At 38.5% G+C, this 27,012-nt stretch overlaps 1 protein-coding gene across 2 annotated transcripts; it reads right to left on the reverse strand.

The window, feature by feature from the left end:
* Positions 1-693: 693 nt before the first annotated feature.
* On the reverse strand, positions 694-22,767 carry LOC6051165 (intracellular protein transport protein USO1). Of its 2 annotated transcripts, none has more exons than XM_038257032.1 (9): positions 22,478-22,767; positions 13,391-13,755; positions 13,223-13,338; positions 12,323-13,164; positions 10,200-10,365; positions 10,053-10,134; positions 9,225-9,342; positions 2,955-3,268; positions 694-1,806 (listed from the first exon to the last, which is right to left on the reverse strand). In XM_038257032.1, exons 1-9 carry the CDS (start codon positions 22,681-22,683, stop codon positions 809-811), a joined length of 3,207 nt encoding a protein of 1,068 aa, XP_038112960.1. In that variant the 5' UTR covers positions 22,684-22,767; the 3' UTR covers positions 694-808. The 2 variants fall into 2 exon arrangements, with proteins under 2 accessions (XP_038112960.1, XP_038112961.1); XM_038257033.1 differs by lacking the exon at positions 22,478-22,767 and adding an exon at positions 13,825-14,031.
* Positions 22,768-27,012: the final 4,245 nt, after the last annotated feature.

The following is a 27,012-nucleotide window of genomic DNA, read 5'->3' on the forward strand; positions in this document are numbered from 1 at the left end:
TCATTGTTTTGAACAAAGGGTTATGAAAAAGTGCTTAAAATATTGAAAAATTGTGAAAAATGCGCGTCGGTTCTACTAGGGGGTCCACTTATGGTTAAAATTAGAGAGCCTGGAGCTTATTAGAGAACGGTAATCTCAAACCAAAAGTACCAATCAAAGCACGAGAACTGTCAAACGGAGGTACCAATCGAGCAAAATCCTTTGTCTTATGCTCGATTGGCTCTCTAGTTAAAAAACCCTATCTTTGCAGAATATTAATGTCGGTTTTGTGTTTTGGACACCCCTATCGCTGCACTGAGTTACAAAAAATGAGAAGCACTCACGCCGTTAATTTCAAAGGAACTCACAGCAACAGGAACTGAGAAACTGGTGCTCAGCACCAAACTTTTCCGCGTTTTTTTTAAATTTCCTTTTGAACTTCCGGTACATTTTATGCAACGTTGAGTTCCACGAAAGTTTCAGTTATGGTTTCTTTCGCAGAATGATCCCACAAATTGGATGAATAAATATTTATTTCCTCTCGTGCTACATGATGCGTTCTACTAGCTAGACAAAGTTATGATCAAATATATTTCATTGCTTCCGCTCTGCGGACGCTTGCGGATTGGGACTAGCTGCGGCACTGTCGTAGTTCTTCAGCACGGTCGACGTCGGCGACGGCGTCAGGCTGCTCTCCGGACTGCTGGTGCCAAACAGACTGGGGCTGCTGATGCTCAGGCGAGGACAGTGCGGCGATTGCTGGTGATGGTGAATCGGCTGAAAGTGGCAACTCTGCGGCAACTGGCGCGGTAGACTACTGTTGCGCCCATTACTTGGCGGCAGGTTGCTTGTACTGCTGCTTGGCTCCGTTGGCGGTTCCTCCGGTCCGTGGGCCACCGCGTGCGTACCCCACATTTCGAGCGCTTTCAGCTTGTTCCAGTGGGACTGGGGCGGCGGTTGGAACGGGTGCGGGTGCGGGTGCTGACTGTTGGGTAGGGGACTGTGCACTTCCGGTGGGGTAGCTGCTTGGTTCATCATATACTTGCTCAGTGGTGTACTGCTGTGCATCATATGGTTGCTGATAATCTTGGTACTGCTGTTGCTGCTGCTGTTGGTCATAGGTCTGCTGTGGGTCGTAGGATTCCACGTACTGCTGCTGGTCGCCGTATCCCTCGTACTGGCTCGGGTCGTACTGTTGCTGCTGCTGTGAGGGATCATACTGGGATGTGTCATATCCGGCGGTATTCTCGGCGTAGGTCTCGTCAGATGGTTGGTACTGGTCGGCTGGCTGTGCATAGGATTGATCCACACTTCCCTGTTGGGTGACTGTTGTCGAGGGATATTGTTCCACCGGCTGCTCCACGAGCTCTGATACATATGGGCTTGATTGTACCGGTTCACCGTATGATTGTCTGATTGATTGTCGTGACGATTGAGTTGATTCCCGAGACAAGCGTCCACTGCTGCCGGTGCCGTCTGGTTTAGCGGAATCCCCCCCACCGGCGCCAACCCGGGATGATCGCTCCCCGTCAGGACGTCCAAACTCCGGCTCCTTTCCTTGCAGCTTGGTCGCATCCTCGTTGGAGATTGACGCCCGGGACAGCCGGGAGTCACTTCGCTTTCCCTTGGACTCGTTGTAATCGTTGACGGAGCTGGTTCGGGATAGTTCCTGCTGCTGCTGAGGTTGCTTGCTGTACTGCTGCCGGTCAGAGGTTTGTGACTCAGGTCGTGACACCTTGCCCTGGGAAGGTCTGCTGGCGGGGACATCAGCGGTCGGTTGCCGGTACTGTGCGGCGGTACTGCCCGGTCGAGACACATTCTTGGAGCCTGCGAAAGAAACGCAGATTAGCATTTCAACAAAGTGCGCCAAGTGTATTGTAAGAGTGTTTCTTCAAGCGGACAGTGTGTTACAAGAGTTGCTGAAAACTTAAGAATGTTCCGGAGTGACCTCAAACGCATAGAACAGAAGAGAGATATGGAAGGTTGCAGCATTACTCAAACAGAATTTTCCATGTTTAACGGTGGTGGCGGCAGCAGTGTGAAGCAGTCTAGGGGCATAATGGTGAGAATTTTCCCGCCAACGGGCGGCTTGCGACGGAAACTGGCCGTCGGTGGGCACAATTCGGGTGGTGTTGAGTGGCAGCAACATAAACGTTGATTAGTGTTCTCTTCAGCGCGGCTGCGATGGGAATTGTTTGTGTGTAAGTGCTGTGCGCTCAGGTGATTTTGGTTGAGGAAAGGAACATGGAAGCCAGATGTAATGTGTGATCAGCGCCGTACCTGGGATTCTTAGAATTTCTTTAAAATGTTGGCGCGGATCGCTTACCCCTAATGTTTTCAAAATGTTGGTTTAAAATATATGTATATTGAGGTTGCCCAAATCCGGGCTTCCACGAGGCTTCCCCCTTTGAAATCAAAGATTGGCCTATCAATAGGCTAAATTCCAAATTTGAACACATTCTTACCACGGGAACCCGTCTCTCCAATTACTTAAATTTGCATGGGAAAAATCGTTAGAATGTATGAAGAAAACCAACTATTTAAGTTTATAACCTGTGGAGGGCGCCATATATATCCGATTCTTACCATTTCTCAGATGTAGAATCTTCATTAAATTTGGACACCATATTTTCAGGTTTTTTTTTTGCTGAACAGTTATTACCTAGTTTCCGAAAATGAACATTTTTGCGCGGCCGACTCTAAGGGGCTACTAAAAAAACTAAACCCACTTCAATGAATAACCCCTGTGGTTAATGCTACGCAGTAGTCCTGGCCAATAATCCGAAATAAATGTTGGATGTTATCGATTTAATATGCCTTCAAAAGAAGCCTTTGCACAGCCTTCTAAGCTTATTGACCCCAAGGTACGGCTCTGATGTGTGATGTGTTGTTGCGTTGATGATGACAATGTCTGCGGTACAAGTGTGTTGTTGTTCTAGGCACAGCACTGTGCACATGCCCTCAATGTACGGTACCTTCATAGTTCACATCATCTCTGGCAACGTTGGCTGACTGATTCGGGGACGGACTTGAGTAATTCTGAGCAACTGCAGCAGTGTCAGCACTAGCTTGCTGATCAGTAGGATAGTTTGCATAGCCGGTGTAGTCGGCACTAGGGGAAGCGTATTCGTTCTGGTAGTTAGCGCTAGCAGCGTTAGTTGAAGCTTGGTATTGATTATCTTGGTTAGACACTGCTGCAGCGGTGGCAGCGGCGGCGGCGACCGCCTCGTTAGTTTCTATGCGTTGTGAGAGGAAATCAAAGTTGTTCTGGAGGATATCTATTTCCTGCCTGGGACGACCGGACGTGAGCAGTTTGGGGGGATAGAAAGGGTAGAGAAAACGGGAGGAAAGTTTGGTTAGTTGGGTTAGCTGGTCCTGGCACGTACCTCCGGGTCATGATTGGATGCAGACGAAATGTTCGAGTCGGACTCGAGTGGATCCGTCGCGCACTTGGCGCGGTTCTGGAAGGCGGGACTTATTTCCTTGTAATTCTGCCACACCTGTTTGAGCCGTTCCATCAGCTCGTTATTGGTTTGCCGAAGGTCTCGCTTTTCCTCTCTAAGAAACAACGGTCAAAAAACAAAATACATAATTTACACCAAATAAAGACAACATTTAACAAGCAAACAACGAGTGCAACCTACTGTTCAACATAAACACACACGGTTGTGCAACAAGTATTCTGGGAGGTACCTGCACGCGGAAGGTCTACGGTTCTACAAGTATTAGTAGGGAAGAGTTAGTATGGGGGATCAAGTGCTCTAGCCCTCGCCCTCCTCCTTGACGCTAGTGTTGGTGGTTGTGGTCGAGGTGGTCGAGTTGGCTTTTGGACAGATCCGCACGTTGACGTCGATCTTAATAGGGTGTCGCCGTGAATTTGTACAGGCCGCCGTAACGTACTCTTCGGTCGTCCCTTTGCCATCGGCGCCGCACAGGGTGGCCGACGACTCCGCAAAGGGACGCGAGCAGGGGCGAGTACTTCCGAGATGGTAATGCTCCGAGGTGGGCGCCACTTCCGGCTTGCGTCGTTGACACGCGGTCAACGAGGGAGTGGCGAGGATCCTCGGGTCCACCGCGGGCGTAGATCGAAGCGTATCGTTGCTGTCCATCGTTGGTAGGGTCGAGATCGGTCGAAAAGCGGACGCGTTTCTTGAGGATTTGTCTGCGCTCGCGCGGAGGATATTTGCGGGTTTGTTTTTTGTTTGGAGTTGCGAGTGATATGGACATTTTTGGAGGGTCGAGCAAGCCAACGGGGAAAAAAGAGAGAAAGACGTGCACGGATAAGAACCAAAAACCAAGCGTTAGGAAGAGAGAGGGCCTAGAGTTTTGAAGGACATATCATCTATCTAACACTAAATTATTGAGATGTTAAAAGAACCACATAGAGTTAAATTTTCTGTACATTCCAGCTGAATTTCAGGACCCCATTGATTTAACTGTTTCAAAGAAATAATTATTTTAGAAATCTTGTTTTTTCGATTTTTTTGTTTTAATAGTTAAAATTGAATTGGGTGGAATTAGAACCGAATCTTTAACCTGGAAAACATATGAGAATTGTTCCTATTAGTCCTATTTCCAAAGTCTGAAAAGAAAATCGGTTCGTTTTATAGAAAAAATTAAAAGTACGTTTGGATTGCAAATTTGATTTTAATTTTCAAAATTATATTAACCATTTGGGTATGAGATGACCAAAAAAGCGTCCACGTGGTTTATGCATGGTCCCTTCTCGGAAAAATTCAAAAAATTATTGTTATTGCAATATAGGTAGGTATCAAAAGATCGGGATTTTTCCATACATTTGAAATGTAATAAAAAAAAGTTTTGAAAATACTCAAATTTTTTACAAAACTACGCGTTTTTGAAAAAAAATATTTAAAAGTTTTTTATGATCACAATTTTTCATACATTTCGAAAGTCATCAAATTTTTTTGATTTTTTTTTTCATAAAACTACGTTACGTTTATACGTAAAACTTAATTTATTTTAAATATGCGTATCAAATAATTGGGATTTGTTCATACATTTTGAATATAATGTTTTTTTAAATGCTCAATTTTTTTTTTACAAAACTACGTATTTTTGAAAAAATACTCCAAATTTAAGTTTTCAACAGTATGGGTATCAAATGATCGGATTTTTTCATATATTTCGAAGTCATAACACAAATTTTTAATACTCAAGATTTTTACTAAACTACGTATTTATGAAATATACTAAAAATTTTGGTTTTACAATATATGTATCAAATGATGGGGATTTTTGATACAAAACTACGTATTTTCGAAAAAAATACTTCAGTTTTGTTACAATATGGGTATCAAATGATCGGAATTTTTCGATACGTTTCGAAAGCAATAGCACAAATTTTTGAGAACAATCAAAAACTTTACAAAACTACGTATTTAAAAAAATACTGAAAATTTCAGTTTTTTCCAATATGAATATTAACAAAAATGTGTTATAACTTTCGCAATGCATAAAAAAAACCCGATTATTTGATACGCATATTATGAAAACCTGATTTTTTTTAGTATTTTTTCGAAAACACGTAGTTTTGTGATTTTTTTTAGTATTTTTATTTATTTTTAGTTATTACTTTCGAAAAATATGACAAATCCCGACCATTTGATACCCATATTGTGAAAAACTGAAATTTGGAGTATTTTTTCGAAAATTTTAAGTATTTGAAAAAAATATGTTATAATTTTGAAAATGTAATCAACATTCCTGATAATTTGATACCCATATTTAAAAATACTGAAATTTTGAGTATGTTTTTCGGAAATACGTAGTTTTATGAAAATTTTGAGTATTTGAAAAAATGTGTTATTATTTTCAAAATGTTTGAAAAGGGAGATCGAAGTAGGTCGCGCAACAGGAAGGTCGAAAAAAAATTTGCTCGCGTCAATTTTGCTGAAAAAAAAAAAATTTTCAGAAAAAAAAAAATATTTTGTAATTCAAAATTGTCGGTTAAGAGCGAGTCCACGAACAGGGCATACCCCTTTGTATGGGACGTCGTTTGGACCTCACCAATCTGCCTGAAATTTTCAGGGGTTGATTGTACATATAGAACTAGCATCTGTCCAAAATATGAGCACTCTAGGTCAACGGAAAGTGGGGCAAATCGGGACACTAAGTTTGAAGGTTCAAAAACGTCAAAAATCGTAAAAAGGCTGTAACTTGGGCAAAATTCAATTTAATTTCAAAATTCAAAATGCATCTGAAAGAGCTTAAAAAATGCAACAAAATGCAGGATAGAGCATCCCAATTGGTTGAATCTAAAGGGAGTTATTGGCATTTTAGTGAAAAAATAGCATAATTTTCAAACTTAAATAAAAAAGTGTTCCATCCAGATATCAACTCGGTTCGACCTGCAGCTTGTAGGGGACATCTGGGACTACCATCTGAGACTGAGAACGCTTTGGGTAAGGCAGTTTAACATATCAAATAGACACTTTTACTTTTAGTGAATTTTTTGGTTGTAAATTTTTGCTCCGGGGACCCCTTAGATCCCATTTTCTGATGATAATTTTATCATATTCGTGTTTCTGAGACAATTTCACAATAGAAACATGCATAAAAATGTTTATTTTCATCCATTTTAACCCTTTAAAAAATGAAAGTTAAAAAAAATTAAGATGCTGCTTTTTTTCTGCTGTCATCTAGTATCCTTGGAAACGAACTTGAATTTCAATATATGTGAATCGAAGTTTTTTTTTAACTTTCATTTTTTAAAGGGTTAAAATGGATGAAAATAAACATTTTTATGCATGTTTCTATTGTGAAATTGTCTCAGAAACACGAATATGATAAAATTATCATCAGAAAATGGGATCTAAGGGGTCCCCGGAGCAAAAATTTACAACCAAAAAATTCACTAAAAGTAAAAGTGTCTATTTGATATGTTAAACTGCCTTACCCAAAGCGTTCTCAGTCTCAGATGGTAGTCCCAGATGTCCCCTACAAGCTGCAGGTCGAACCGAGTTGATATCTGGATGGAACACTTTTTTATTTGAGTTTGAAAATTGTGCTATTTTTTCACTAAGATGCCAATAACTCCCTTTAGATTCAACCAATTGGGATGCTCTACCCTGCATTTTGTTGCATTTTTTAAGCCCTTCAAGATGCATTTTGAATTTTGAAATTAAATTGAATTTTGCCCAAGTTACAGCCTTTTTACGATTTTTGACGTTTTTGAACCTTCAAACTTTGTGTCCCGATTTGCCCCACTTTCCGTTGACCTAGAGTGCTCATATTTTGACCCGATGCTAGTTTTATATGTACAAACAACCCCTGAAAATTTCAGGCAGATTGGTGAGGTCGATGCGAGATGGGTATGCTTTGCTCGTGGATTCGCTCTTAAGTTCCGTTTCGTGGTCCCCCTCGTACCGTAAATTCTCCTATGAAGAGGAGGAGTGTCCCTGCAAATGAATTAGTGTTTGAAAAAGAAAGGATTTTTTGCGAAGAAAAATTCAACTGTTTTTTAAGAATGTAGAAGAAAAGCAAATTACGGGTGTTTACGGAGCGCCAATTAAAACAAAAAGCCTTGGAATTTTTTGAAGAATGTCGTTCATAAGATCCTGACCTTTGGAAGTTTGAAAGAAGATGGATATCGGTACTGTTAAGAGCACGATGGCGATGGTGCGGGAGACCCTGGCGCAGTCGAAGCTGTTGGACGGATCGTCTGGAACGGGATAAGGTTGCGGATGTACAGCAGATCCCGGTGATGAAGTTCCATTTTTCATATTTAAACAGTTTTGTCTTTCTTGATTTTTATTTTATTTTAATTTTTTCGAATCCGCACTGGTTTTGATTGGTTTTGCTCAATTAAAAATTTCAGTGTTGTACACAAATATTCCCATGATATATTTTTTAAATAAATAATTATTGATTTGTTTTAGGGGGAATCGCAGCACCTTTTTTGACGGTTCGAAATGCTCCTAGAGAATTTAAAAGTTGTCGTTTTTCAATTGGTTTGCAAAAAGTTCACATTTTCTTGTGATAAGATTTTCTACAGTTTTCAAAACAGGCCATGAGTACAACTTCTTTTTTAGAACCACCGAACTATGGAGAAATACTGGTTGGGAGCGGACATACTCAGTGCTAAAGTGAAAGTGTTCACGTCAAACGATCCTGAGAAGAACCTGGAATCTGACGATCGGGATACATCCTCGCGGCGTCTTTTGAAGATTTGAGCTTTATGTTAAAGATTTGCTGTTTCTTGGTGAGAGCTGTCCATCATAAGTTGTTAAATTATTATATTCCCCTATATTATGATATTACAAATTAAATAACCCTTCTATCCCTTCCCCATTATCCCTTGCCCAATTCCCATTTTTCCCAATTCCCATTTTCCCCAACTTCAATTGCCCAATTCCACTTCCCTTCTAAATATATATAATTATTTGCCAATTTACACTTACACACCACACCTAACTGATTCGGAGCGTTTGGTACGGTATGTCCACGCATCCTTCCTCCCCTGTTGATTCTGTGAAATGTGATCCGTTCACCGAATCTGTCTCTGCGGTTAATGCAACGCAGTAGGCCTGGCCGCTTTAATTTTTGCTGTACATTTTTGGGGTTACTCGGATGTACTGCAATTATTAATATAGACAAGAAAGGACTTGAGGCGTAATCTAACCGCAAGTTCTTCCAGGATGCTTTCTTCGGACTGGCTGCGCATGTGTTCGATTAGATTAGATTATTATTTTCAAAATGTTTGAAAATATCTCGATCATTTGATACCCATATTGTATTAACACAAATTTTGAGTTTTTTTTCGAAAATAATACATTTTCAAAATACAGGAAAAATACGTATTTTTGTGAAAATTCTCATGTAATTATAATAGTTGACATAATCCCGATTCCAAAACACTTTTATTGAAGTTTGGATGATTTAAAACCGAGGCATGACTGTGTAGCTATTTGCGAGTTATCCTCCTCATTACTCACAACTTTGTTGAAGACATCAATTCGATCAGCAAATCGCTTTTCGAGATAAATTATTTTAGCATTTGTAGCAAATCCAGAATTCTAGAATTTTGTAAAGTCTCGAAAAATGTGTTATTCTTCTGGATTGTACCGTTGACTAATTATGATACAACATATGGATGATATTAAAGGAAGAAGAACAGCAGATCTAAAAGATTTGAATTAAAAAAAACTAAACTAATCAAGTACAAAGTAAAACAAAATTATCAAATTAAAAACGAGTAAACCACAAATTAAACTGTTATGTACTTATGCTTCTGTGTCGTGTCCTCTAACTTGTGCGTTAAGCTTTTGCATTCTGCGGTTAGTTTTTCCATGAGCTGTTTTTGATCTTGAACCATGCCCTCGAGCTCTGACACGGTGGAGGCTACAATAGAGAGAGAGAGGAGAACACTGGTTGGTTATAGTGTTGGGGTATAATTCTGCGTGAGGTGCAGAAAAGGGAGCATCTGCGATGACCTGCCGCGAAGGGGGATGGCCCCAACGCAGGGCATTGTATTCAGATTATGCCGTTCAAGCCCGATGGTGGATTAAGATATTTAGTTATCAGATTTTGTGACTGTTGGCAAAGGTTAAGTGGCGCCAGATTAGGTCAATTAACTGCTTGTAAAGTTAACACCTTTTTTATCTGGGCTGGAAAATTTGGACGTATTTTAGCACTAACTGCCAGCGGATGGAGGGAAAAAAAAGCTCATGGATAAACTATTGAGAACGCCGGAATATAAAATTTTCTCAGAGGTTTGCTTTGGTTGTGGATTCGTGACCCGGTGCTGGCACAAGATTTGCGTAAATCAAGAGAGTACATGGTACGTGTGATGTTTTTCGCACAATCAAGCGTTATGTGATATGTATGCGAATTTGTTTGATTTTTTGTTGTTGTACAGGTGGTGATTCGAGCATTTTTTTTTTCTAAAACAACATCACTGCGCAAATTTAAAACAATTCTAACCTCAAAACACAGTTAATCATAACGGTTAAGGGTTTCAATAGCTTACCCATGATATGAAGCGGTTTAAATTAGGAAATGCATTGTACAAAACGAAGCCATACGAGAGTTTAAGAACTATTGCAACTTACCATGCTTTGCTTCCATGTCAGAAATGATTTTTGCCAGTTCCTTTGACGGGCGAGTTTCCTTGTTGAGTTCACCAAGGGTTAGCTGAAAGATGATTAAAATTATTCATTCAATAACTTAACTTCCCTAAATTCATAAATAGCACAAACCTCTTTCTCCAGCGAGGCAACTTCGTCGCTCAGTTTTAAATTTTCGCGCTTCGAGTGCAGCAGATCCGCGTCCGAGCGATCCAGGCGCTGGCGCAGCGAAGTGATTTCAGCATTTAGGCGGGAAACCTCCACTTTGGATTGTCGCTCGGCGCGTTCCAGTTGGAGTCTGTAGATGTTTTATGCATTTTTTGAGAAAAATGTTTCAAATTTAAGCTAAATATTTTTTTTAATTCACAAATATTCAAGCCGGAGTAACATAATAAAGCAGCTATTTTTGGAAAGAAGGGATAACAAAATTGTTCCAATAAATAAGGTACAAACCAAACTTCCAAACTTTATTCTCTCAAAATTTTGATTGGCAAAACTCAATTGTAAACTATTAAGAAATCAATTTATAACGTTTATTTTTCAAAAAGGGCTTTTGAATTTCTTTTTCGAAATGAATGTTGGGACAATGAACGTGAATCTTAAGTTTTTTTTAATTATACATTTCTTATCTTTCTTTTTTGTTTTTATAAGTTTTTCGAAAAACACAGCCAATTTATTTTGAAATTACACTCAACCCCCGGTGGTTGGTCACTTTTTCGTTTGACACTTTTTAGTTTATACTCCGCTGGTTTGACAAAGTCAAATTGAAAAGTAACGAACTGTCACTTTCTACGCAGACTTTACTCACACTATCAAAACAAAGCTTTGGTAATGTGTGTTAGCACCGTATAAAAAGAGTGTCAAACTAAAAATCTAGAGTTTTTTAAAGGTCCTATAAGCTATTGTTTTTGTATTTTTTTTGCGTATTTAGTAAGAGGCTGAATAAAGCGATAAAACCAAAGAGAGCATAAACGACCATTTGAATTTTAAATAATAATAAAATAATAATCGATAAAAGATAATACATTCTGACCTGTAAATTCATTTTTATTTATCTTGCCGCACGTCGCTTTTCGACTTTCAGAGAAAAACGCGTTTTAATGTTTAAACCTTGAATAAGCAACAAATTTGCTGATGCACGAAGTCATTTCGACGTCGTCGTGCTATCTTGTCGCAATGTTTGACCTTGAATATTCAAAAACGAGAGCACGCAATGTAAACAATAACAAACACGTTTTGTTTGGCTCACCATTCTGTGCATTGTCCCAAAGTTTGGTTGAAGTTGGTTGCTGGAGTCCCGAGTTATAATTACAAATGTTTACGGTAGTCTAGCTTGTACGTGCGACAAACGCATCCTGACTTTCCTGGCCTAAAATCCCTTTGGCCTTTTGTCGCACTTACATCAATTTTCATGGAGTGACAAGATAGCACGACAAGATTGAAACTACTTTCATATGTAAAGTGACAAAAATGCTCGGAGTTTTTTCGGTTTTTGTTGAATATCTCAGGATTGAAATCGAATTTTGGGGATCTGTGAAGGTCAAAAGGTGAGGCATTGTGAGCTGCACAAAATGGCGTTCTTAACTCAATTTGGCCCAAAATGCACGTACGACAAGTTAGCACGATGGCGACGATTTGTTTACCATTTTTCGCCACCCTCAGCAAACTTCTTACCATTCCGTTACCATTCCGGGAGAGATCCGGAAAAAGATCGGGCAGCAATTTGTATTGATTTGACGTTTGCTTAGTGTGGCGAAAAGATTGGTTATGTTACTGCTTGCAAAGGACAATAGTGTACGCAATGTAAACAATAGCAATAGCGTTCTGTTTAGCTGACCATTCTGTGCAATGTCCCATAGTTTAGTTGAGTGGGTTGCCCGATTCCCGAGTTTTAATAACAAATGTTTACAGTAGTGGGGCTTGTTAGTGTGTCAAACGCGTTCTGACCTGAAATCCCTCTGGCCAGTTGTCGCACTTACAGCAATGTTCAGGGTATGTCAAGGTAGCACGACTAGATTAAAACTTCTTTCATATGAAGAGTGACAATAAGGCACGGAGTTTTTTCTTGTTTTATTGAACATCTCAGGATTGGAACCGAATTTTGGGAATCCGTGAAAGTAAAAAAGTGATGCATTAAGAGCTGCACAAAACGGCGTTCTTAATTTGGCACAAAATGCACGTGCGACAAGATAGCACGACAACGACGATGTGTTAATCCAACAACGTTAAAAAAACAAATGTGAAAAACTACTCACCTCAAAGAAGTGATCTCCTGCTCCAGCGACTGTTTCTCCGCACTAGCCTGATTCAAATCGGACATAAAGATCGCCGTCTTGTTCTTCACCTCCATCTTCAGCTCATCGATTTGCGAGTTCTTCTGGCTGATCTCCCGCTTGTAGTCCGACTCGATGCGCTTCATTCGCTCCACCTCCAGCTGCAGCTTGGTCGCCTGTTCCCACTGGCTGCTCAAGTCTCCGCCCAGCTGATCCACCTGGAAAGTGTACCGCCGTTCAGCGTTCGATCGCTCCTCTGCCAGTCGCTTGGTCATTTCGTGCTGAATCTCGCGAACTCGCTCGTGCTGCCGCTCGAGTTCGTCCTTCAAGCGGCGAATCTCCAGTTCCGCTTGATTCCGCTCGAAAGCCACGTGCTCGATCATGTCTCGACTGCGCTGGGTCTTGCTGAAGTTGGTTGCTTCGGTATCTTTGAGCTGATCGATGGACAGCTGAAGCTTCCGAACCGTTTCTTCGAGGTTGTGCTTGTCTCGCTGGAGATTCTCGACCTGCTTGCGGTAGACGTCGGCACAGCTGGCATCGCTCGTACCGTGCACCAGCTTGCGCTTGTTCTCTTCGTTTTCGTTGAACAGCTTCTTTAGATCGATTTGAGACTGAGCCAGCTGGGCTTCCAGCTCGCTGATGCGAGACTCGAACACGATGTTCGGACCCGATAGCCTACCCTTTTCACGCATGCGGTCAATATCCAGATCTTCACTCTCGGAGGAGTCCATCTGGTAGAGTGCTTTCGACCTGGAACGATCTGTCAGGGCTTCATTTTCTGAGACGACGTCCTTGACCTTCTTCAGCAGTGTCGACAGTTCTTCCTAAAACAAGGCGGGTTAAGATTTGGAAGGCCTTAAATCTGCTCAAAATCGTGCTTACCCGACAGTACTGAGACTCCTTCTCCAGCTGTTCGATGTACGTTTCTTGCTTTTCGATGAAGCCAAGCAACTCTGGAGGCGGCTGCGCAACTTCGAGATTTTGTGAGACACTGCAAACTAAATCGAAAGTCAGTAAGCGCATATCTTCAAACTAACCGAGCCTGCCAACCTGAAGGTGCTGGATGCAGGCTAGCCGTTGAAACTGCCGGCTTCAGGGCACTCTGGTTCAGGAAGCTGTAACGTCGTCCCAACCCCGCGCCGCTCGAGTTGTACCGCGAGACGGTTCCCGGGTTGAAGTACTTGGATACCTCCGTCATCGAGGGTCTCTCGACGATCGATTGGTTGTCCGAGGCCTCTGACTTGGTGTCGTCTACTACCCCGCGGTAGTAGATTGATGTTGCAGCCTTGGTCGGTTCATAGGCCTCCGTCAGCAGGAACTTTAGTCGATTGACGGCCTCGCGGTAGGCATAGTCCGTAAAGTCGAACGTTTTCTTCTTGTACAGGGGGGTATCGATTTTATCGGTTGAAAGTTTCCTGTTGGAATGATATAACATGAATATGTTAGAACTCATCACAAGTAACTAAGTGAAGCTTGAATATTACAAGTTGTCCAACTTCCTTGTATTCTCTGAATTCATTTTGTAACAAGATTTTGCCACTTTTAATCACTTTTTAAGCACTTTTCCCTTAGAAAACTATCAACTACCAACGTTATCCACACAATTTTCCTCAACTAAACCTCCCAAAAACTGTTTGGGCTCCGTAAACAGCGATCGTCATAGTTTAGTTACCCCTAACAACTCATGTGTCCTCATGTGGCGGCTCCGGGAACATGTGTCCCTTATGTACGCGTGTCCCAACCCCTCCCGGGTTATCTCGTTTTTTTTCTTTTTGTTTTCGGTCACGCTTGGTTGGCCCGCGGTTTTCGAAAAAACTAGGACGATGGGAATGAACTGGCTTGTGATCGAATAGGTTGTTGAATGCGAAACCAGCTAGTCCATGTGTTCTCGTAATTTATAATAGGATTCGTGTCTTTCACGTGTTAACTTGAAATGAACACCAATATGAGCTGCGATGTTCATTTTATGACTACACAATGTTGGATGTGAAGAGAGAAGGACATTGCATGTTTCGCCGAACATAACTTATCTAATTTGGATTATATTATACAACGGGTATAAAAGTATATTGTAGGCTGTAGCTTCGTAAAATGCCGAATTTATCATAAGACATTTTGATTCAGCTGAGGTTTAGGCGAAATGGTCCGTTTGATTACAGCAGCGAATGACCAAGAATGTAAAAGCTGTCAGAAATAAATGAATTAAAAACAAAAACAACTTAACAATTTATTGAAAATATTAACGTCGTTAATCTATAAAATTGGTACAAAAAAAATTATTTCGCCTAATAAAATAGATGTATAGAGCAATACAATGCCAAATAGGGAATCGGTTGTACCCGACCCTCTCCGATTTCAATGAAACTTTGTAGACATGTTATCCTTCGCTTATATAAGCCATTTTTGTGTATATGGAGCCAGTTCCACACGATAATGACATTTGAGAAGGGCGTAAGTGTTTTAAATATTTTTGTAATTCGAATTTAAATATTTCTGTATTTCGAAGCCGTTGCATCGTATCAAAAGTGGTCACAGACAAACTTGTAGGAAATTTTACGGGCTTTTCGATAAAATACACTGAAAGAAAAAACACCCAACTTTTATGAGATTTTTGATTTTTGTTTAAAAGTCAAATTTGAGGGGGAGCCCACGATTTTTTTTCGTTCAAAATTTTTGTGAAGATAGCCTAAGATGTTACAAAAAGACTCACGAAAAATGCAGGATAGAGCAACACACCTAAAAAAATACAACAATCATTTACTGAAACTGTTTTTTTGAAAAGTGCTCTAAACGTCAAAATTTTCAAAAACCGAATACGGGAATCGATTCTCCAGACAATTTTACATAAAAGTCTCCATATTGACCATTGTCTAAGTCCAATCCTTGTGAAGTTACAGCGGTTTTAAAATAAAAATGTAGAAAAAATAGGTTTTTTGATGGTTTTTGGCAATTTCTATATGACAGACTTGATTTTTCAGTCTCGTAAATATTTTTACCGGAAAGCTCGTCCAATTTCCCATAAGTTTGTCTTTGACCACATTTCAATTGGATGTATGGGCTTACAGATATAAACTTATTTACTATCCAGCTTACTATACTACACTGAAAAAATATGATGTTTTCAATTATGAGCAATGTAATTAGCTTATATCTGCAAGCTCATACATCCAATTTAAATGTTGTCAAAGACAAACTTATGGGAAATTTGACGAGCTTTCCGATAAAAATATTTACGAGACTGAAAAATTAAGTCTGTCATATAGAAATTGCCAAAAACCATCAAAAAAACTATTTTTTCAACATTTTTATTTTTAAAACCGCTGTAACTTTACAAGGATTGGACTTAGGACAATGGTCAATATGGAGACTTTTATGTAAAATTGTCTGGAGAATCGATTCCCGTATTCGGTTTTTGAAAATTTTGACGTTTAGAGCACTTTTCAAAAAAACAGTTTCAGTAAATGATTTTTGTATTTTTTTAAGTGAGCTGCTCCATCCTGCATTTTTCGTGAGTCTTTTTGTAACATCTTAGGCTATCTTCACAAAAATTTTGAACGAAAAAAAATCGTGGGCTCCCCCTCAAATTTGACTTTTAAACTTAAAAATCAAAAAATCTCATAAAATTTGGGTGTTTTTTTCTTTCAGTGTATTTTTATCGAAAAGCCCGTCAAATTTCCTACAAGTTTGTCTTTGACCACTTTTTGATACGATGCAACGGCTTCGAGATACAGAAATATTTAAATTCCGAATTACAAAAATTTAAAACACTTACGCCCTTCTCAAATGTCATTATCGTGTGGAACTGGCTCCATATACACAAAAATGGCTTATATAAGCGTAGGATAACATGTCTACAAAGTTTCATTGAAATCGGAGAGGGTCGAGAAAAAAGTACCTGAAAAAATCCTGTTTTGGGCTGGAATTGCTCTATAACAAGATTTTCTTTAAAAGACAATGTTATCTGAAATTGGGCTTAAAATTGATTGAGGTGTTTCGTTGACGATTTTTTGTTTTGTTTTTAAATGTAAATTTCCATAAAACAGAGAAAGCTTTTTTTTCTACGATGAAACCACAAAAATAAATATTGGGTCCTTTCATAATAAATGCGTGATTAAAAAACTCTAAAATATTTTTGAAAGTTTTTTCTTACCACTGCTTTTTTTTTAAATAAAGCAAACTTACTAAGTATCGTTAATTGAAAAATTGCAAACATCACAAAGCTTTTACAGTATCTCAGCAAGTATTGGCCTAAATAATGTTTTTTTTTTAATGGTAAAATTACTAAGGCCGATGCAAACATTAAAAAAAATCTGTTAATTGAATTGAATTTTATTTATTAACCTTTTAAGGCACGAAGGCCATCAAAAACACACTTCGTTTTGAAAACACATCATACAAAATAAGAATAGTGAGCAATTCTCTACGAAATCGGTATATTTTCTTAAATTTTAATTTTTGTATTTTTTTAATCCGACTGAAACTTTTTTGGTGCCTTCGGTATGCCCAAAGAAGCCATTTTGCATCATTAGTTTGTCCATATAATTTTCCATGCAAATTTGGCAACTGTCCATACAAAAAATGATATTTGAAAATTCAAAAATCTGTATCTTTTGAAGGAATTTTTTGATCGATTTGGTATCCTCGGCAAAGTTGTAAATATGGATATAGACTATACTGGAAAAAATTATACACGGTAAAAAAAATTTGGTGATTTTTTATTTAACTTTCTGACACTAAAACTTGATTTGGAAAAAAAAACACTATTTTTATTTTTTTTTTTCTTTGATATGTTTTAGAGGACATCAAATGCCAACTTTTCAGAAATTTCCAGGTTGTGCAAAAATTCTTTGAGCGAGTTATAAATTTTTGAATCTATACTGATTTTTTTCAAAAATTGAAAAATTGGTCGCAAAAATTTTCAACTTCATTTTTCGATGTAAAATCAAATTTGCAATCAAAAAGTACTCTGGTGAAATTTTGATAAAGTGCACTGTTTTCAAGTTAAATCCATTTTACGTGACTTTTTTGAAAATAGTCGCAGTTTTTCATTTTTTTTTCAAATTATTGCACATGTTTGCTCAACTTTGAAAAAAATATTTTGAAAAGCTGAGCAAATATATCTATATTTTGCACTTTTGAACTTTGTTGGTACGACCCTTAGTTGCTGAGTTAATGCCATGCAAAGGTTTAAAAACAGGAAAATTGATGTTTTCTAAGTCTCCCCCAAACAACCCACCATTTTCTAATGTCGTTATCTCAGCAACTAATGGTCCGATTTTCAATGTTAAAATATGAAACATTCGTAAAATTTTTCGATCTCTTCGAAAAAAATATTTTCAAAATTATTAAACCAAGACTAACATTTTAAAAGGGCGTAATATTGAATGTTTGGCCCTTTTAAAATGTAAGTCTTGGTTTAAAAAAATTGAAAATATTTATTTCGAAAAGATCGAAAAATTTCACGAATGTACCGTGTTTTACCTACAACTTTGCCGAAGACACCAAATCGATCAAAAATTCCTTCAAGATACAGATTTTTGAATTTTCATACATAATTTTTGTATGGCCAGCTGCCTAATTTGTATGGAAAATTATATGGTCAAACTAATGACGCAAAATGGCTTTTTGGGCATACCGAAGGCACCAAAAAAGTTTCAGTCGGATTAAAAAATGCAAAAAAAAAATCGAATGACCGAAATCTGAGAGAATAAAACACTTACGCCCTTCTCAAATGTCATTATCGTGTGGAACTGGCTCCATATACACAAAAATGGCTTATATAAGCGTAGGATAACATGTCTACAAAGTTTCATTGAAATCGGAGAGGGTCGAGAAAAAAGTACCTGAAAAAATCCTGTTTTGGGCTGGAATTGCTCTATAACAAGATTTTCTTTAAAAGACAATGTTATCTGAAATTGGGCTTAAAATTGATTGAGGTGTTTCGTTGACGATTTTTTGTTTTGTTTTTAAATGTAAATTTCCATAAAACAGAGAAAGCTTTTTTTTCTACGATGAAACCACAAAAATAAATATTGGGTCCTTTCATAATAAATGCGTGATTAAAAAACTCTAAAATATTTTTGAAAGTTTTTCTTACCACTGCTTTTTTAAATAAAGCAAACTTACTAAGTATCGTTAATTGAAAAATTGCAAACATCACAAAGCTTTTACAGTATCTCAGCAAGTATTGGCCTAAATAATGTTTTTTTTTTTAATGGTAAAATTACTAAGGCCGATGCAAACATTAAAAAAAATCTGTTAATTGAATTGAATTTTATTTATTAACCTTTTAAGGCACGAAGGCCATCAAAAACACACTTCGTTTTGAAAACACATCATACAAAATAAGAATAGTGAGCAATTCTCTACGAAATCGGTATATTTTCTTAAATTTTAATTTTTGTATTTTTTAATCCGACTGAAACTTTTTTGGTGCCTTCGGTATGCCCAAAGAAGCCATTTTGCATCATTAGTTTGTCCATATAATTTTCCATGCAAATTTGGCAACTGTCCATACAAAAAATGATATTTGAAAATTCAAAAATCTGTATCTTTTGAAGGAATTTTTTGATCGATTTGGTATCCTCGGCAAAGTTGTAAATATGGATATAGACTATACTGGAAAAAATTATACACGGTAAAAAAAATTTGGTGATTTTTTATTTAACTTTCTGACACTAAAACTTGATTTGGAAAAAAAAACACTATTTTTATTTTTTTTTCTTTGATATGTTTTAGAGGACATCAAATGCCAACTTTTCAGAAATTTCCAGGTTGTGCAAAAATTCTTTGAGCGAGTTATAAATTTTTGAATCTATACTGATTTTTTTTCAAAAAATTGAAAAATTGGTCGCAAAAATTTTTCAACTTCATTTTTCGATGTAAAATCAAATTTGCAATCAAAAAGTACTCTGGTGAAATTTTGATAAAGTGCACTGTTTTCAAGTTAAATCCATTTTACGTGACTTTTTTTGAAAATAGTCGCAGTTTTTCATTTTTTTTTTTCAAATTATTGCACATGTTTGCTCAACTTTGAAAAAAAAATATTTTTGAAAAGCTGAGCAAATATATCTATATTTTGCACTTTTGAACTTTGTTGGTACGACCCTTAGTTGCTGAGTTAATGCCATGCAAAGGTTTAAAAACAGGAAAATTGATGTTTTCTAAGTCTCCCCCAAACAACCCACCATTTTCTAATGTCGTTATCTCAGCAACTAATGGTCCGATTTTCAATGTTAAAATATGAAACATTCGTAAAATTTTCGATCTCTTCGAAAAAAATATTTTCAAAATTATTAAACCAAGACTAACATTTTAAAAGGGCGTAATATTGAATGTTTGGCCCTTTTAAAATGTAAGTCTTGGTTTAAAAAAATTGAAAATATTTATTTCGAAAAGATCGAAAAATTTCACGAATGTACCGTGTTTTACCTACAACTTTGCCGAAGACACCAAATCGATCAAAAATTCCTTCAAGATACAGATTTTTGAATTTTCATACATAATTTTTGTATGGCCAGCTGCCTAATTTGTATGGAAAATTATATGGTCAAACTAATGACGCAAAATGGCTTTTTGGGCATACCGAAGGCACCAAAAAAGTTTCAGTCGGATTAAAAAATGCAAAAAAAAAATCGAATGACCGAAATCTGAGAGAATTGCTCTCCTGTCAAAAGCTGCCTGGAATGCGATTTCGAGCAAAACAGATGTTTTAGACCAGTTTTGACGACGCTTTTTCTTATGACATAAAATAGAAATAGAAATCGAAATACGAAAAAGCACGTTTTCCCATACAAAATTCAAAAGAAATGCGCAAAGTGTGAACGCAACCAATCACTCCAAAATTATAGGGAGTTATTTAAAGCACAGAACAAACTTTGTTCTGGTTTAACACTCAACTGCCCAATTAAAAAAATGTATTTTTCTCGTGTTCAGGAGGTCATTTTGAGCAACTTTTATTAAACGAAAAATGTTACTTCTCTTGTTTTATGGTTTTCTTGTTTTATGTTTGGTATTTTAATTTGCATTTATCTTGTTAGTTTATGTTTGTTTTTGGTAGTATTTGACCTATTCTACCACTTAATAGAATTACATTTTGCTTATCTAATTTTTTCACGTTTTTCCACATTTTCAACTATAGAATGGCACCATCATAATTTAAATGGTAAATAAATGCGTAGAGGCATACTGCCCATACCTGAAAATTCGGCTATTATGGCAAATCAAGTATTCTGAGAAAAACGTGTTTAGTGTTTGTCACAAAATCTCCGTCAAGGCAATTTCCCATAAGAGTGGCATATTAGCCGTTTGGTTTTTCGCATCGGCATCCAAATCTAAATACTATTTTAGTGAAATTCAAGTTCCAGAAGATGCGTTGGAACATCCTCTACCGAAAAAAATCATCCTCTACCAAAAATTAAAAAAAATCAAACCATCCACATTAACGACCCCCGGGTCTTTTGTGGTCTCTATTGCAAGTTTCTGCTTGAACCTAGGAGTCCGAAGGCTTGAATGGGGAGAGCACCCAAACCTCTTTTACTCCAAGGAACCTTCCACCCCAGTGTTTGAACTGACGACCTTTGGATTGCGAGTCCAACCGCCCCCAGCGATTCCACCGGAGTAGGCTTGGTTTGGTGTGTTGTTTGTACTTATGGCATGGAGACGACTCCTACACCTGGAATGACTTAACGGCCTAACAACCAAGGCCGGGACCGACATTTTACTTCCTCATCCGATGGAAGGTTGCAGCAGATGGGAATCGAACCCAGAATCATCCGCTTACAAAGCGGACAGCGTAACCATTCGGCCACGCACTGCCACTCCTCTACCGCCTGGTGCTAATATCTCGTTTTTGCCAAAAGTGGATATCAGCCGTTTTTTTCAATGGTGGGCAGCATAGTCTGGGACACTACAAAAATTACTGCATACTTCTTTTTACTAAATTTTAGTAAAAAATACAGCCAAAGTTGATTCCTTAAAAATAACATTTTTTAAAAACACTGTCAAAGTCACATTAAACAAGTCAAACTTCCAAGTTGGAAGTTCCAACCCTATTTCTTCTAAAATTTTAAGAGTTCTTCATTCCAATGCTTTTTAAAGATCAAAAATTGGTTGAAAATTGATATTTTTGGCGAATTTGCATAACGAAAGCCGATTTACAAAAAGCTGCCTTAAAAATATCAAAAAATCAAAATCAAATCAAATTATTCGCTCCTACTCGAAACTAGGTGTTCGACGGTTTGATTGTTGAGGCAATTGCAAACCTCTTTTTACACCTAAGCTTCCATCCACCCCGGGATTCGAACTGACGACCTTTGACAGGACAGACAGAACCCAGGGAGACGACTCCTACACCTGGACTGAGCTAACGACCTAACCTTTTTAGGTTAGTCCGGGGCCAACATTTCCTTTCCGTCCGACCGAAGGCGTGATCAGACAAATCTCGTCTCGAAAAATGCCACCGGGACCGTCTGGGATCGAACCTAAGTCGACTGGGTGAGAGGCAACCACGCTTACCCCTACACCACCCCCCTTAAAAATATGTTTTTATGATTTTCATACAATTGTCAACAGTTTATGATGTTTTATTTAAAAATAAACAAATTAAAATCCAGATTCGTCATGCAGTCATGCTCACAAATATCTTGAAAGTCTTAAACTCCAGTTTATTGATGTTTTATGGTCAACTCGATTCGGCTTAACAGCCATTTCGTCAATTCAGCTAATAGCACTTTGTTTCTATCATTTTATGTGATTCACTATAAAATATAATCCAAATGATCGCTGCTAGTGTATTCACATTTACACATGGTTTTCACTTTATATTTTTAACATTTTCACTGAAGAAAAAAAGCATTTCCATTAAAGGACTTTTCTAACGAAACTATTGGCACTACGCCCCCCGGGGCATGGCCTTCCTCTAACGTGGGATTTCTGCTCCAGCGCCTCTGACGAGACAGTTTACCGACGTTTTACTTCACCATCCGATAGAAGCTCAGTGGATAAGGCGGGAATCGAACCCGCGTCTCATAGCATCATCGGGATCGGCAGCCGAAGCCGCTACCCCTGCGCCACGAGACCCACCCACTTTTCTATAAGGACCAAAAACTCAAATGATTTGTTCCACTGCATCCTTGCCTTGATTTCGTTTTCTTCGCTCTTCCAACAAACGTATCCTTATCGCCTCCTGCTCCATATTTGGCTGACTTTATTCCACTGCTGGTCAGTGACGAGTATCCTTTACTGCCAGAACCCCCACCATAAGGCAACGAACTGAACGGTTTAGCCGAATGGCTAAGATATCCAAGTGAATCTCCAGTGGTTAATCCATATCCGGTTTTCATGCTGCTCCTGCTGGATCTACTGTTTCTTCTGTACAACTCCACCGTGGAACACACTTTATCCGGTTGACCGATTTGAACACGACGCGCGACTTCCGACGACTGAAGGTTCTCCGGTGGCCACGAGGTCCCTTTTATAGCGTCCCAATCGGATCCCCGGAACGACCAACGTGGTCCACTTCGGGGATAACAACTCCATGGCAACCGCGGAGGAGGTCGCCAAAAATCGCCAAAATTCGTCGTCGTGTAACGGAATTTGACCTAACCTCTGGGCTGGCTGGCTGGTAGATGGTACTACTGCCGAGGTATATCTTGTCCTGGTCGTGGTGTCGTCTTTTTTTGGGGGAGAACCCTACCCTTGATGAAATAATTAATCACACACACGCGGTTTTTGGGGTTTGTTTGGGCAAGCTGTTCGCGTGATTCGAAGCAATCGAAAAGTTTATGGACAAAGAAAATATTTTATTTTTTATGATAAACAAATTCCGGCTGCGACTGAGAAGTGGAGTATGTCGCATTCGGGAAATGTTTCTTGAGGTTGTCTCCAGGAATGGAAGACTCGAGTTTACCGTGCTGAAAGTTACATGAAGGAATTTCCTTTTCAGGTGGAAGACAGTGCCAACTACTGACTGACTTTTGCATGGTAGTATCGATTTCACGTGGTTTTGCTTTCTTGGAGGAAATTAGTCAAAGTCATGCTGTGTATTTTTTTCAGTTATCTTTTCAAATTTGATAGTTGAAAAAGTGGTTACTATTGGTTCAGAAAATCATTTGGCACAATGCACAAAATTCTGTTGCAAGACGAACAATAATGAAAGTTATAACCTATTTTCGGCAGTTTACCGATCGTTTGTGAATCGTGTGTAATTTGACTCTTCAACTGCTTTTGTGTACTCGATCCGTATTGAAATTATCACGTCAAATACATTTATTTGACGGCATAACACAGTTTTGAACTAAACTACATACAACTTTTAAAATATTTCAAAAACAAGACATGCATTTTTTCAATTTTCTCTGATTTTTATTTGTCAATATGAATATTATAGTTCGACCCGGACAATGCCCAATGACCTAGGAGTTTGCCCATCAGGTTCTTTCCATTCTGGAATGGGTCATCGGAAAAAGGGAGGGCAAACAAGCATGATACCAATTATACTTTCCCGTAATTTCGATGTCGGCCACCAAAACTCCGAACAAAATTTGGAAGACATTTTCTTCCACTTGCCTCTCTCCCATACGTCTTCAAAAATGTCAGGGGAGATTCTAAAGCTCGAGAACTTACAGAAAAGGCTTGCTGTTTTTGTATATACACTAAAACCTCGATGGTTTGACACCAACTGTTGTGAAACGAACGAGGTCACTTTTTAGTTTGACACCCCTTTTACACGGAGTTCACTCATACTACCAAACGTTTGTTTTGGTAGTGTGCGTGCGCGCCGTGTAAAAAGTGACAGTTCGTCACTTTTCAGTTTAACTTTGTCAAACAAACGGGGTATAAACTAAAAAGTGCCAAACGAAAAAGTGACCAACCACCGGGGGTTGAGTGTAGGACATTAATGCGAACATGGGCAGTTTGGTTCTTAACAAAATTGAAACGGATGTAAAAAAAATCTATCAAATATTTCGGAGCCGTATGTCCTTTTACTTCCATTTATTTGTTTTTAAGGGGTGTTCAAAAATAATTTAATTTATTTGTCAAACCTTGAGTTGAGTATTACAGTCAGTACAATTTACCTCGGCGTGATCTAATTGAAAAGTTTACCACCGGCTTCGTGCTTTGTCGGTAACAGGTTCACAATTATATCAATTAAAGTATACAGATCTATTTCACACCCTTCTGGCTGCTTCCCACGAAAATCAAACCCACCCTAACGCGACCCTCGGTCAGGGTTGCTGGACAAATAAAATAATTAACCTTTAAACACTCACTAAAGAAACGCAGTTACGGCTTGGTTTACAGCCCAGGTTGTTTATCGCCCTTTTCGGCGCACAGGTAGGAAGCCAGTGCACTAAACGGGCTGCAATAGCAATTACTCTCAAATCTAAAGTCGAGACCGTCAGTTCACACCTCCCACAAGCGACGAACGTGGCGTCGCGACGCCACCAAGACTGTGTTGCAACTTGTCATTAACATTGTTCACGATCCTATTACGCCCAAAAATCTACCAATTCCTAGATCAAAATCAACGCAAGCAATCAATAACCATTTGGCCCGAAAAGGTCCGCGGCCGTCATCGAACTGATCGATTCTATAAATGTATGTGATTTCTTGATTAATCACTTACAACACGCCCCCACCGCCGCCACACCCGGTTTGGGGGACCTCCACGAGACGGGAGAGAATGTGCAGCACGTGTAATAATATTGGGGTACAACCGGAACCACTGCACTGGGTCGGCGCGATCTGTATGTTTCAACGTGACCCAAGGCAATGTTAAAGGGTAGCAGCCTCTTAAAAATGCATAATTTCTTTACAATTAATTTAATTTTAAGTTAAGAACCGAGAAAAACTTTAAAATTTATATTTATGAGACATATCAAGAAATTTTTTTTCCAATAACAAATTTGACGCCTCCCACCTAAAACTTCCACCAGACAATTCACGCATTGTCGTCTCGTTGTACACGGCCAGTATAAGTGCGGGTGTCTTATGGGGACTCCAGCAGAGTAGAATTAACATTCATTGTGAAGCAGAGTAAATAAAAATGAGTGGCCACCCGCCGGGCACCTACAATGTGTATTTTAGAGGGATATTTTAGTGGATGCTGGTGATGTCAAGGGTCTCACTATAATCATGATCGCACTTCGTTTTTGTAGCTGTCATCGCCGGTACTCACGCTGGGGCAGCATGATAATCTTGAAGTTTAAGGGGTGTTAGGGCTTGAGAGGTTTATACAGCCATTCCACGTCAAACAGGAAATCTCCAAATCAAAAATGCTCCGATTTGGCTCAAATTTGGAGTGGAGGTTCTTTGGCCCAAATAATTAGACCCGTATTTTTTGTTTGGTGATTATGGTGGTACTATCCGATATAGGGTGGTCCAAAAAATTGCGTTTTTCGTCGATTTTCGCAAAAAACACATTTTTCAAAAAATCATATCTCCGGAACGGCTGAACCAATTTTGGAGCGCCACAATTCAAAAGAAAGGTTATTAGTTGAGCTTTTAAGGGAAAATATGTTGAGGTCCAAAAAAACTAGCTGAATATTTGAAAAGGTCCTATGAAAATTTCATTTGCTGATTTCAAGGTATCGGGACCAAAGAGCCTATGTCTGAAAATATTTTTCCCTGATTCCTTGTAATATTTTACATAACATTTAAAAAAATTGCGAATATCCATTAACACGTTTCGGAGATATGATTTTTTCAACATAAAAACTGAGTTTCTCGACGCGCCGCGCGCTAAAACGGGAAAATGACGAAAACGGGTAAAAATCAACTTTTTTCACTGAAACTGCGATAACATTAAAATTTCAGCGATGACCTATACATGTTTTGGTACCAAAATTTTCGTAATTGAAAGACGCAACTTTTGGTACCCAAACATGTATAGGTCATCGCTGAAATTTTAATGTTATCGCAGTTTCAGTGAAAAAAGTTGATTTTTACCCGTTTTCGTCATTTTCCCGTTTTAGCGCGCGGCGCGTCGAGAAACTCAGTTTTTATGTTGAAAAAATCATATCTCCGAAACGTGTTAATGGATATTCGCAATTTTTTTAAATGTTATGTAAAATATTACAAGGAATCAGGGAAAAATATTTTCAGACATGGGCTCTTTGGTCCCGATACCTTGAAATCAGCAAATGAAATTTTCATAAGACCTTTTCAAATATTCAGCTAGTTTTTTTGGACCTCAACATATTTTTCATTAAATGCCCAACTAATAACCTTTCTTTTGAATTGTGGCGCTCCAAAATTGGTTCAGCCGTTCATTTTTTAAAAGATGTGGTTTTTGCGAAAGTCGACGAAAAACGCAATTTTTTGGACCACCCTATTTCGGATAGAATCACCCTGATCACCAAACAAAAAAATACGGGTCGAATTATTTGGGCCAAAGAACCTCCACTCCAAATTTGAGCCAAATCAGAGCACTTTTGATTTGGAGACTTCCTGTTTGACGTGGAATGGCTGTATACTGCATTTTGTTTACACTGAATTAAAAAAAAAACTACCTAATTCCTTCATTCTAGGAATTTTGCCTCTTTTCCTTATTTAGTAATCGGGTTTTTTGGATTACTTAATAAGGAAAGGAGCCAAAATTCCTAGAATTTAGGAATTTGGTACTTTTATTTTTTTTCAGTGTAGTTTTTTTTTAATATGGGGAATAAATT

This window comes from Culex quinquefasciatus, chromosome 2, assembly GCF_015732765.1.
Source record: "Culex quinquefasciatus strain JHB chromosome 2, VPISU_Cqui_1.0_pri_paternal, whole genome shotgun sequence".
Lineage (NCBI taxonomy): Eukaryota > Metazoa > Arthropoda > Insecta > Diptera > Culicidae > Culex > Culex quinquefasciatus.